Source organism: Callorhinchus milii, unplaced genomic scaffold (genome assembly GCF_018977255.1).
Source record: "Callorhinchus milii isolate IMCB2004 unplaced genomic scaffold, IMCB_Cmil_1.0 Scaffold357, whole genome shotgun sequence".
Lineage (NCBI taxonomy): Eukaryota > Metazoa > Chordata > Chondrichthyes > Chimaeriformes > Callorhinchidae > Callorhinchus > Callorhinchus milii.
The window spans coordinates 26,511-40,510 of NW_024705098.1; the positions used below are offsets into that span (position 1 = coordinate 26,511).

The following is a 14,000-nucleotide window of genomic DNA, read 5'->3' on the forward strand; positions in this document are numbered from 1 at the left end:
CTGATGTGTGAATGGAATCTGGCCATGGAGGCACCCAGACCTTAAAAAGCAAAATCAAAATGAAGTCAGATTTAAAAGCTCCCAAGAAAACAGTGAAGCTCACAAAATCCTCGAGCTCCCCCACCAAACAAATTAGAAACAAAGACTGTGGGAAAAAAGAAAATAGTCATAACTGAGAAGATACAGGCTTGCACCAGATAATAATAATCCTAACATTTGATATAGTGCCTTATCATGTCTTCGAGAAGTCTTAAAGAGCTTCACAGAATATACTGTAAGGTGAATTGACTATATTTTTTGGGTGAAATAGGACACTCGCAAGATATTCCCATATGGTGAATTTGCACACTCAATTATGTCATGGGGGCAGGCAATGCTTTCCCACCATCAGAATCATGTACAATAGGAGCACAGTACTCAGGAGACTGAGAATTACAAGGATTAACAATGACCTCTGTGCCAAATGATCTGAAATTGTAGTTGTTTGTTATTGAAGCCATTTTATAAATCTAGAAATACCACATCAATTGAAAGTGAAGGACTGGATAGCTCTTACCACATCAAAATATTATTAAAAATCAGCAAAATAAGCAAAACAGTCACTCTGGATAAATGTCCAGTTTAACCCCAACAGCTAACTCAGCACAGAACAGAGATCAAAGACAGAACCCTTTTTATTTTGTGCAGTCACACTAATCATAGCACCATCAACTGAGCTTTTAGGAAGTGTAACATCTCAATGTCCTACACAGTGTTGAAAATCTTCCTGCATCAGAACACATCCCCAGTTCCAAGCATTTGGCAAGAAGCATACATGCGACAGAATGTTTTACATAATGGAAGGTAGAACATGCAAAAAAAATTAATCCCTTGAATGTCAACTGCAAGCCTTGATCTTATTCCAATAGCAAACATTCTCAATGACATATACAGAAGCAATAAGGAAGGAAAGAGTAACCAACGTGTGGTCTGCTATTACATAGGCTTCCTGTGGTCAGCACACTGCCCAAATAACTAATGAAAATAATTGTGGTTAACTAGTTCTGTAACAAGTATTTGATCAGCCGAGGTTCCAGTCAGCACTCTTCCAGGTGTTAAGCTAAAGCTTTTACACTGCTACTCCAGACTCAAAATCAGTGCCAACCCATGGCCTTTGGTACAATTCAAGCCACTGCTACTTTTACACCATTTCCAAACACCACCCAATATTCCATGCAAGCAGCACTTTCAGTACTACAATGATGAAAAGATATTTGTGCTTTGTGTAACATGCCAACAGAATTTGTTGTGATCTCAGCTGCCGAAAAAAGACTGGGGACAAATCTGTGATATGAGCTGTATTAGTGTGGAGTGGTAGGCATGACTAAACCAATTCCAATCTTGTTCTCAGTGAAGCAAAGTTCTGGGTGTCACTGGCACAAGGAACTTCAGCAATTGGCATGACACAGGTAGAGAATTGGCAGATGTGATTGATTCATCTTAAACTCAGTCTGGCCTGTTCATACATCCACAGGAACATTAAAATTGCAGGTTAGAGCTGCACCAGCCAAAGCAGCTGCAATGACCTTGCACTTCAGTAAACAGTTAAAGTAGAATGGGATGAGCATCCAATCCTTTTGCCAAATCAGGGAAGACTGATCAACTACCGATGCCAGAGTCTCACTGAACTTGCGTGCTGAAAACACAGCCACCCTTTGCCATGACAGAGCAAAGTGGCTCAGCTAGTGCACAAAGTTGTGGAAAACCAAGTTCAAATCCCAAGGAAATAATGGAGTCCATTAAACAACGTTTCTGTACGACATCTATATATTATAATATATCTACTAATATAACGACAACATCTGTGCGCGCTTCACGAAGGATCTCAATAACCAATTGACATAGAGACACAACTTATACCTCATCGGAAAGGTCTTGCATCTTGGAGTGGCGTGGGCATATTTGCTTTCGGGTACCTTCTATCGTTATTTTAGTTTTGCGTTTTTCACTGCAGTTACACCAGGCCGCCGATTCAAAGTGGCGCTGTGGCACAGTGCGTCACAGAGCACACAAGTAGCCAAGCGGTGGCAGGAACAAAATAAAGAACACAGGCGAAGCGAAGCCGCGGCAACAACAACATTACATTTTTAAAGCACCTTTCACGGCTGAATGATGTCCCAATGATTATAAATTATACATTTATATTTATCATGATAAAGATGCCTAAGCAAAAATCAAACCTTTCAAGGATAAGTAAAAATGCTAGACAAAAGAGAATGCCCATTAAACGAAACTGAAGAACAAAGTCCTCGCACAGGAATCCTCCCTCAGAAGTAGAGATGAAATGTCTGTCTGTGCGTCAATCTACTTCCATATTGGATCCCATGGTTGCAAACGTAGCTGCAATGGGTACAGCTAGTATTATATATATATTATATAAAAATATAGAAACCAAGGTGAGTATCCAAGATCTAGTAGGAAGCAGTAACAGTGATGGTTAAGCTTGCTGAAGCCTAGTTACAGATACCATAAGCAATGAAAGATTGAGGAAGCGTAAACCACAAGAGAATATTGATTGGTTTTGTTTAACACCACTGAATGAAATGGCTTCACATCAAGAATTTTACCTTTGTGTCCATTACTGCTGTAACTAGTCACTTCATCCCCAAACAACATAAAAGTCTTTCCTCAAGTTGAAAAAGAAACAGATTATTGAAAGGGTATTTCAATCGATCAAGTGTGCCACACATTACCTACAGTACCACTCGATCACCCCAGATTCATCATTCAGCTCTGGTTATTGTAATAAGGTATTGTAAATTTCACAATATGACAAAACCATTTTAAAAGCTCTAAAGAAAATTCAGTACTCAAAAGGTAAAAACAATGACGAGGCCACAGTACTAAATTCTCCCATAGCCTGCTGTATCACAGTAGAATACTGTTAGACATCATTGCCTTTTAGTATTTGCCCTTCTGATTAAGGTTAACAGCTCATAGTTTAAAAACACAGAATTACATACATAATCTGCAGGACTGGAACAGGCCATATGCCCAATTAATCCATGCTATTGTTAACGCTCCAAATGATCCTCCACCCATCCTAATCGCATCCCCCACCCCGCCCTAGCCTCCCTCATTCTCCTCTAGTTAAGTGCTTTGGGACATCCTCCCGACGTGAAAAGCACAATATAAAATGTAAATTTGTATTCCTCCTCTCACACACAAAGGATTGAGAAAATGTGGAGTGCTAAACCCAGTGGCAGAATCAGGTGTGATATTTAAAGAGGAGACAGATACTTGGGAAGTAAGGGTACCAAGGGGTATGCAGAAAAGGCAGGGAAATTGGATTAAAAGATCTTCCATGATCTGATAAACTTGTGGAACAGGTTCAATGGACTGAATAGTCCAACTGTTCCTATGTTGCTAAGACAGTTTACTGCTTACAAAACCCATCAGAAAAAACAAATCCAATTAACAAGAAAATAGTTTTCATATAATGGGTTTGCCTTCTGCGCCAGGTTAATGGCTCAGAATTAAAAAACATAGAATTACCAGGGAAGTTAGTTACAACCAATGTACAGAAGCAGCTGCCAGAGAACACACATGTTATACTATCCGGCACAGTGGTAAAAACGGTTACCACTTTAAATGGGTTATTTCTCTGCCCCCTTCCTCCAAGAAAGCTTTTCTAAACAGTTTTAAAACCGAGTGCAAGGACAAGTTGTAACCACTTATCTGTGAGGAAACCGCAAGCATTGTGTGGCAGACAGCTTCCCTCCTATACAAACCCAGGCTCATGCATTAAGTGCAGGACAGCAGCTGCTGTTAACCGATAGGACAATGCAACCGATTGCTGACTATCTAGAAGATAGTTTATAATGGTTTCCTTCATGACCATCTCAGTGGCTTTCCCTCTAGCATTCCTTCCTCACTCCTGTTTTGCCTTTATGACAGACTCTTGTTCACTATCTGACCACAACAGTTCCATCATGTCTAGAAAAACCTACACACAACGCACTAGACAGTTAAATAATCTTAAATCATAACTGAATTTCAAGTTCCTCTGTTCTGCATCCACTGTCAGCTTTTAAGTAACATAGGACTCAACAATGTGAAAAAGGTTGAGAAATAGCAGGACATGAATAAGGCTAACTGCAGACCAGTCACTAACCCCACATGCTTGTTATGTACCAGAAAAAAACATTTCGTAAACCACAAGGAATTCACATCATGTATGACAATTCAGATCAAGGAGTTTGTTGCAATAAACAATTGTGGAGAAAGACTACTTGGTACAACACTCAAATCAGCTGCAATCTGGACAATACTGTGACAATGCCGATCTAAACATAATGTAATTCATTTTAAATTGAAGTTATCTGTAGATGCAGCAATTAGCACTGCAATCTCACATTAGTCCACTAACATATCTGCCATTAGTACAAGACGGGCAACAGGTCTACTTTTTTTTAAAAAAAAACTTTAATGTCCTTCCTCTTCATACTTGATATAGGCTTTTTGGCTCATGGAGTTTACTGCTTAGGTTGAGAAGACGAGATTTATTACGGAATCTCCTACATTGCACCCACCCATGGCCCGGATACCAGAAGAAAATCCCATCATGAGATAAAGAATAATTCTTGCATTTGATATAGCACTTTTCACATTGGAGTACGTCTGAAAGCCCTTCACAAGATTTACCGCATATTTTGTAGGTGGTTATGGTAAGCAATTTGCGCACAGCTTCATCCCACAAACTGCCATGAAGTGAATGACCAATTTTATCTTTAGGATTGTTGGCAAGAACAGAGAAACTCTTCTCTTTTCAAATGTGTCTTGGGATCTTTATCGTCTATCTGAACAGGCAGATTGAAGCTCGATTTAACATCTCATCCGAAGGATGGCACCACTGACAATGGAGCACTCCCCCTTGCACTTCAGTGAAGTGTTTAAGATGAAAGTCCCAATATGGCACTTCAACCCTCACCCAAGAGCACTGGCAACTGAACCAACCTGAAACTAAGGGAGACATCCTGAAACTATGGTAAACTCACATATTACTATTGGTACCAGTTTGAAGTGCAATCTTACCCGTTTATGCTCATTTGGATCCTCTGTCTCCTCCACAATATTCCCAGTTTTTGCTATTTTAGTTCGCGAGTGCTTGATGGTTGTTTTAATGGCCGGACGACAAACATAATTCTCCAGGTTTTTGGGGGGTTTTTTAGTTCTCTTGGTCTGCAGCCCAATTTTCAGTTTCAAGCTGCCTTCTGCAAAATTTGTCTCCTTGACAGAGAACTGCTGCTGGTCTGAGTTTGGGGCATCAAGTTTGTGTCCTGAGTTAGCAGTTTTGCCCTCCTCCTGCTTCCAGTTTGTATCATCATCTTCCTCCAAGGCACCTCCATCTAAATCCCCATCTCTTCTGCCAACAATATTATTGTTGCAATTTGTCGGTGCATTCTTCCCAGAGTTTCCTTCGGCATCGATACTCAATGGCTGGCTCAGGGATCCTAACAATGCATTTCTTTGTTCCATTATGCACACTTCCCTCTTACCAATGTTGGTCAGAAGTGTAAGAAACAGCCACCTGTATGTTCAGATTGCTGCTTTCTATACCAGACGCAGACACTACACAAGCTGCCTGGTGACTGCTCCAAGCTGAAACACAGCTTCACTTTCACTGTGAAACAAAAAAGAAAAAGTCAGCATTATCAGGAATCAATCACCCTGCCAATCCACCCACTCCCTCCCCAGTGACACAATCACAACATTCAGTTTCGGAGCCTTTAAATTAATTTAGGTTTTTGAGCTAAACCATTCAAAGATTCATTCATAAACTTACATTACAATGATCTGAAATCTAAATTTATAGCAGATTGGAGGGGGAGGGGTCACTGAAAAGTCAATTTGCAATTTTAAAAAAATCTGCTGTATTATTGATTAATTGTGTTGAGTGACATTAGAGACCCGTTTAAAAGTAATTGGATGGTGATGAAGAGTACAGGTGCTCATGTACACAGATTAGACAAACACATACATGCCTCGATGGTTAATATGACAGAACAAATGGTGACCAGGCTGCACCAGGCACAAGTTCAAATCAGGAGCAAAATTCAGGGCCAGTAGGAACTCAACTGCAAAGATCTGGTAGAGGTCACATGCAATATGAAGTCTCAACCCCCCAGCCAAAGAATGAAAACCTCAGCACACATCCTACTGAACCAATAGATAGAACATCGACCTAAAGAGCATCGACCTGAAATGTTAACTCACTTTCCTCGCTCCATAGATGCTGCCTGACCTGCTGAGTGTTCCCTGCGACTTCTGGTTTAATTATCAATAGATCCTTTTGATTTTTTACACCATCTCAATACAGGCACCAAATCCCTGGACGTTGTCGGAAGAAATGATAGAATAATCTAGCTCGCTCTTCTTTCAAATCAAAGGTATGAAATGATCTTTTAGTGTAAAACAAATAATTCTACAGCAACATTTTTAATGTTGGGATCAGATGATGAGAAACCATAAAGCAAAGCTCAGGTTGTTTAGACCATTAGCCAAATCCTAGATGGAACGGCTTGCCTTGATGGAGTGTTAAGGGTGAAATTGAAAGCACATTTCTTACGAGAAGCTGCTTCTTTAGGGTGAGGGAACTGAAGCAGGTTATTAGTACATTGTGGATGATGGAGCAACTCATAGACTCCAGTTAGAATCCTCCCCTTTGTGATACTTATTGAAAGATGGCAAACATACATTTATTTAAAATGTCTATTTTGCATGCCTTTCTATAGTGTTCCACAACGTGGTTGCATAAGTACTCAATAATGAGCTGCACTGGCAGTAAAAATACACTGGTCCACATGAGGCAAGCTCAAAATAGCCTCCAGACTGTATACACTTCACGTAATGGAATAGTATAGCAGGAGTTTTTCACCTACAATAATTAGTTTAAACTTACCAATTGAACCACATCTGCCACCCATTAGCCCAGTTACCCAAGATTCAATTCCTTCTCATTATTTGCTCTGCCTCCTATTTCAGTAGCATCTGCAAATGCTCACATTCTCTTCCACAAGAAGAGAATGAGGTCCAAAGGGAAAAGCAGTTTGAATTGGAAGATGGGTGCCTACAACACTTCAGTCAGTATCATCAAAATTCAACTGCTAGTCACGCAATGTGTGCTGGTTCACATTGGCTTCAACAATACAATTTGTATCTATACAGCACCTTTCACATTGGGAGGATGCCTCAAAATATTTGTCACTGCCAGCTGGGCATCCGAGTTGGTGGTAGGACACTAAGGGGGTAGGCAGGAGAAAGTTAACTGAAAGCACTGTCAGAGGTACATCTTGAGATGGCCTTGAAAAAGGGGAGGGAGCGAGTTAAAGGATGGATTCCATGATGGAGTTACAAAGAATTGGGGGGAGGGGGGAGAATGGCTGAAAGTATAACTTCAGCGCTGGGAGTTGAAGAGCAATAGGCCAAATACTGCACAACAACAGGCATCACCTGACCATTGGTGGAAAGCAGCCAATTCCAGGATTTAATGTAAAACTGTCAGTCTCCAGAACATCAGAAACACGGATGAAATTTCAATGAGCTCAGACATGCCGGAAAAGAGAACGCTGAGCCAGTGAGGGGAATGACACAAATCTGTGGTAACAACAGCACCCAAACAGACCAACGTTTATTGCAATGCTCTTGGGTACAGCTAACAGCATTACATTGAATCTGATTTTTTTTTAAAAAGTAAATCTCTACCATACAAAATAGCCTTCAACAGCACCACTGAATGCAAGGCGAACATTATTGAGGACTAGAGACCTGTCTCTAGTGTGTTGAAGAATCTGGCAACGGCTCAGAGCTTTATCAGCATCAACACTATGCAAGCGCACACATTGGATTGCACCCTGGTCTGAAGAAACAGCACCAGTTGGGAAAGCTCCATCAAGTTTCTTCACTTGATGCAGCGGTTAATGAACCCTACCTTCTTTTGAGGAAGTTGTGGGATATCTCATTTTCTGAAAGCTTGCACACCTCCACTACAGGTATACAATAAATATAATAATAATCATCCTTGCATTCGATATAGCGTTTTTCACGTCTTCTAGACATCTCAAAGCTCTTCACAGAATATACTGTAATGTGAATTGACTGAAAGACTACCCCTAACTTAATACAATTTACTTAATACAATTTCAAAGGTGTGCATCGGGAGATTCAGAAAGCCAATAGGAAAAAACATCTGTATTAGAGAGTAAACAGCAATTTGCATTTATATAGATTTTTTTCATGTCAGGACTTCACCACATAACTTGGTCTATCAGTTGGTTATAACTTGCATATGGCAGATTATATACAATATTTGGAAAGATAGGGATCACTGGTACATTAGCAAAGCAGTCAATGTGGAACTGAGTGGAAGGTCCTGCCTGTGCAAAATTTTAGCTCTCAGCTGAAGTCCCATACATGCTGCTCTAAACTAGCCCATGTGCCCCTTGGCTAGGATAGGGAACAAGTCATCCAGATAATTAAGATAATCTTAAAATTAGTCTAGTTTCCCCCATATTGATTCATTCAAATGTGGCATTAGAGCACTGCAAATTGCAGATACTCATGTAGACCTCGAGTTTCAGTAGAAATAGGCATATGCTGTTTACTCATTTAATTCCCAGCACTTTGGGACATCCTCCTGACATGAAAGGTGCTGTACAAATGTAATTTTGTTGTTGCTCATTCATAGGAGTAGGCCATTCAGCCCATTATGTTTCTGCTAGTATTTTATTAATCCTCAACAGCTATTTACCATTTTAATGTCAAATTTTATTGGGTTGCAACACTCAACTCAATACTTCCATTGAGGTAACTTTTATAATTGCAAGGATGAAGGGGAACACTTTTATAAATTAGTATGCAGTACTTTCCCCATTTAGGTTAATAAAAAGTCTCCTGAACTTTATTCAATATTTCTTGACTGAATGTTCCCACAAAACCTAGGCAATTGACATTTAACTGAAAGAAGGACATGCTTTAATGGAATGAAGTGTAAGGCAACCCTCACACAGCACGCCTGCTCAGCAGTATTGCATTTCTGTACAATTGGCTTTTCTATAAATCAATGAGGAGTGGTTAGTCTCAATGGAGTGCTCAACATGTTTCTATATAAACATAGCAAAAGAGCAAGGACTGTATTTGAAAGAAAAAGGCAAGTTTCAATTGGTCTACAAGACCAACTACGCAGAAATCAATAGCAGCCAGGATTTTGCACTGTAAAGATTTCTAGGCCCCAGTGGACACCTGTGGAACATGGCCATTTACATCAGGGTCTATCTAGTAAGGTTAGTTGGCAAATTGAAGATGAGACGTAAATAGGGACAAGATAGTTTACACAGCAAGCACTTCATTCTTAGAGGAATCTACTGAAGGTTTAAATATAAGTGAAAAACATTTAGGGGTTTCTTCGATCCGTCTGTTTGTGGTTCTAAAACAAAATCACATTGGTTGACTTCTTGACCTTCACATTTTGCCTTAGTCATTTTGCTTCACACAAAAAAGGCTCCAGTGAAACTGGTGAGCTGAATGAAATCAAGAAGTTCTGCAGCTATTAGAACTATTACTTATTATTGATGGCACATGTGTTAAACTGAATGATCATCCATTTAATTAAAAAAACTGAATCCCAATGCAATTAATTACACTACTCAAGTAATCAGCTTCAGCCTATCATGCCAGGTATCAGCCTGGCTCAGTTGGTAGCACTCACACCTCTGAGTCAGAATGTTGTGGGTTCAAAGCCTCACATCAGGTCTTTGAGCTCACAGTCTAGGCTGAAACTTTTTTCATCCTCACTTTTAAAGTCCACCATTGGCAGTCAGGCCTTCAGCTTTTCTGCCCCCACCTTCTGGAACTCCATTCCGGAATCCCTCCGCCTCACTCCCTCCCTTGCCTCCTTCAAGACCCATCTCAGTCCGTTCATGGCTGATTGTGGGGTACTGCTGTCCACATATATGGTAATATGGAAACCAAAATATAGAACTATGCAGTCTTTTTATATAAAAAGATTTTAACAAAGCCCTTGGATTCACTTTCTTTCTTTCGAAATGCCATGTTGGCTGCTGTGTTTGACTACAAATATACAGTCACTACCACAGTAAACCCCCATGAAGCACTTTCAGATGTTTGACGATGTGATGCAGTGCAATATCAAATGCAAATATTATTACAAGATATTTAAATGTACTATTCTTTTCAAGATTATTAGCACTGCTCAAGGTCACATAAGTAGTGGTGAGTCTTTATAGAAAGCTTAATGGATACTGTTCTGTCCATACAGCTCACAAATCAGAATTAAGGCACTGCTCACTCTTAAACCATTTCTTCTCCAGGAAACAGTTGAGAAGACAGATTATTGCAGCTGGACTAAACTTTTTTGGTTTATTGAAAAATGCATAAGAATGATGGCACTTTCTGGAGAAGCCTAAGAATAAAAGAAGAATAATCAAATTGGTATGTACAGCACAGCATCAAAAACAGGTGGTGCAGCTTTAACAATTACAGCCCACCATGGAGTCATAGCCCAAGGGTAAAGAAGGGATCCCCTTTCCAGCCAGTCCATCTCAAGGTTTTTTTTATCATTTACTTATTGCCACATCAATGAGGAGCAAGTAGTTGATTCACCATCCTCTGTAGAGAGTTTTTGACAGTAGGAAGACAAATTCCAGGCTTGGCTTTTTGTTAATTCCATATTACTTTACGGTAAGTCTTTAATCCTCTTTCATTGCCTCTTTATCCACATTCTGCTTTGCTCAGGAGCACTGAATGGGCTGACACTATGACTTTGCAATGGAAGAAGACGAATGCAAAAAAAAACTAGACTTGAGGGAAAAGTGTTTTCTTTCAGTCGTTTTCTTCACCACCTCCAATGGAGCAATCTGCCATCATACTTCATTCCACTATCAACCCGACTAGTATTCAGCCAGGTTCCTTTACACAGGTGCCAAGGTCTTTGAACAAGTCCAGTGTTCTGCTGCATATCCCAATCTGAAGTCATTTTCCTCATTTCAACAGTCTAGCCCAAACGATATAGTGAAGAGAATCTCTTCAACCTCACAAAAAGTAGTTGAATGATAAAGCTGTAAATGCTTAACTTGTCTTTTGCTGGCTAGGCTGATAGTAAATAGAGTGTTGTATTGTGACAGTTTTGCCCACAAAACACAGTCAAAACTGCTTTACAGTATATGCTGCGCAGCGCTTTGAGATATCTTGATGTGATAAGACACTGTATCAAATGCAAGGTGATTATTATTATTAGAGATGAGGTGAGCCATTAACTCTGTAGTAAGCAAAACAGATTTGAGAAGTCCCTACCCAATCTTTTCATAACAACACATTTTCAGGCTGGCAGTCTTGAAGGAAACTCCATGTCCAGTTATAATAATGGGAAACATTTTGTGCATAATAAGCTCATGCAAACCCATCCAATTTTGGCCATCACAATGCACTCCTACTGCACGTTACTCTCTTCAACAACAAGATTATATTGTATGGCGCCTTTCACGTCAGGAGGACATCTCAAGGCGCTGGACAGAGTACAGCATTTCAGACCCGAGCTGGGGTCAGGGAGGGAGAAGGGAGGGGAAGGGGGGTGGCCGATAGCATGGTCGAAGAAGAGGGTCTTGAGGCGGGACTTGAAGGAGGATAAGGAGGGGGCGAGGTGGAGTGACTGGGGGATGGAATTCCAGAGGTTGGGGGCAGAGTGGCTGAAAACTCTCCCATCAATGGTGGGGTTGTGGGTCGGGGGACGTGGAGCAGCCAGAGCTGGCTGAGCGGAGGGAGTGGGCGGGTTGGTAGGTGGTTAGGAGGTGACAGAAGTAGGGCAGGGTGAGGCCATGGAGGGCTTTGTAGGTGAGGACCAGGATCTTGAACTGGATCCTCTGAAGGATAGGGAGCCAATAGAGTCGGGCGAGAATGGGGGAGATGGGGTCACAGATTTGGTGCGGGAGAGGACACGGACTGGAGTACTAGATTAGCTGCATCTGTGGAGATCGGAGTTGGGAAGGCCATCAAGCAGAGCATTTGCATAGTCGAGCCTGGAGGTGATGAAGGCACGAACAAGAGTTTCAGCGCCTGAGGGATGAGGTAGTGGCGGAGTCGGGCGATGTTACGGAGGTGAGGGAAGGCAGAGCAGGTCATGACTTGGATGTGGGGAAGAAGACAGTTGAGGGTTGAACAAGACACCCAGGTTCCTGACTGGCGGTGAGTTGAAGTGTGCAACCATGGAGGTTGATGTTGCCAGAGCCTGAGGTGCTGGTGTGAGCCAATCAGGAGGGCCTCAGTCTTGTTCACATTCAACTGTAGGAAATTTGCCCTCATCCAGGACTTGATGTCCGACAGACAGTCTGTCAAGACAGCAGTGGTCCTGGAGTTGAGGGTGGGGGCAGAAAGGTAGAGTTGGGTGTCATCCGCGTACATGTGGAAGTTGACCACATATTTGCGGATGATGTCACTGAGGGGGAGTAAATAGATATTAAAGAGGAGACAAGGACAGAGTCCTGGGGGACGCCAGACGTGACAGTGCGGGGGCTGGAGGAGAAACCGTTAGAGGCAACAAAGTGGAGACAGTGAGAGAGATAGAAATCGATCCAGGCAAGGGCATAATCTAACAGATCTTTATTGTTAAGAACATTATAAATCTTGAAAAATCTAAATGTTTAGATGGTATTCAGAACCACATTGGTTCTTTCTGTTAGTTTTTGATGATATCTGAACTTCTTGATGCATTAGAGCCTTGTAAAATGTACCAAAGTATCTTTCATGTACATTTCCATTTTCCATGTACAGTATAAAACAGTTCATTACTGAAATAGTAAGTCAACTGTTACAACAATGGAGTCCTGTGGCTCAGTGGTTAGAGCACTCGCTTTGCAAGTGAGAGACCTGAGTTCAATTCCAGGCAGAGGGCGAAACCTTGGGCAAGTTTCCTTACTCTACACAGAGCGTAATATTAATCCCTCCAAAACCAAAAACAATAATAAATTGGTCATTTTCAATCTACGACTGTTTGTGGGACATTGCTGTGCGCAATTGGCTGCCGCGTTCGCCCACAAATATACAGTCAATTCACTTTACAGTGTGTTCTGTGAAGCGCTTTGGGACGTCCTCCCGACGTGAAAAGCACTATATCAAATGCAAGGATTATTATTATTATTATATAACAACATTCCCAATGCCTACTTAGGCAACATTCCAGAGAGCACACAGCACCTTATAATTGTACCTCACAATGACTGAGCACTGCAAGAGATGGGGAGGAACTCGGAGTGGAGAAAGGGGGGCAGGGGAGGAAGAGTTTATGAACAAAATATGAATTTAATTAGTCTGGCAACCAAAGACATCAATACCTGAACCTTTGCAGATAGACTAATTCGACACCAAACAGGCTATTCAGTGGCATTCTCCACAAGAGCCCCCCACACCCCTTCTCTATCAAGTTTCCAAGTAAATACATTGATACAAAGTCATCAATGCCTCGGTCACTAATTGCCATGGAATACATCACAATTTTAGTTAAAGCTACCACTTCCTTGTGACATTTTTTAAAAACGGTTCCCATTGTAAAACGTAAATCAAACTTCTGAATATTTCTCCCGCACACAGCAAGCACCGCAGGCCGGACTCTCCTCATCTCTTTAATACTGTCAAATTTTGTTTTTAAATGAATAGGATCAATGGTCAAATATCTCCCTTGTATTGATGTCTCAGGTGATACAATTGATGAATATAAACACTATATAACCCATCATTATAACAAGCTGTTAGGAGATAAACCTTACTGTATTGTATCAGCCTGTATCTCACTTCCATTAGCCACAATTTGATGGTTAAAATTTTGGTTAAAACAATTCAACTATGACAATTGTTTAACAGGAAACTTCAATATAAATAAAATTCAGATGTGATTTATGTAAATGGAAAATATGAAGCCAAGTTTGCAACACTTAATATTCAGTGATAACACA

At 40.9% G+C, this 14,000-nt stretch overlaps 1 protein-coding gene across 1 annotated transcript in view; it reads right to left on the reverse strand.

Annotated features, from left to right (window-relative positions):
- Positions 1 to 14,000, reverse strand: part of LOC103191277 (histone-lysine N-methyltransferase ASH1L-like) — a 39,223-nt gene that overhangs the window by 22,883 nt on the left and 2,340 nt on the right. Inside the window, 1 exon segment of the mRNA XM_042346165.1 lies at positions 5,074 to 5,662. Coding sequence (XP_042202099.1) covers positions 5,074 to 5,517 — 444 coding nt within the window. The 5' untranslated portion in view covers positions 5,518 to 5,662.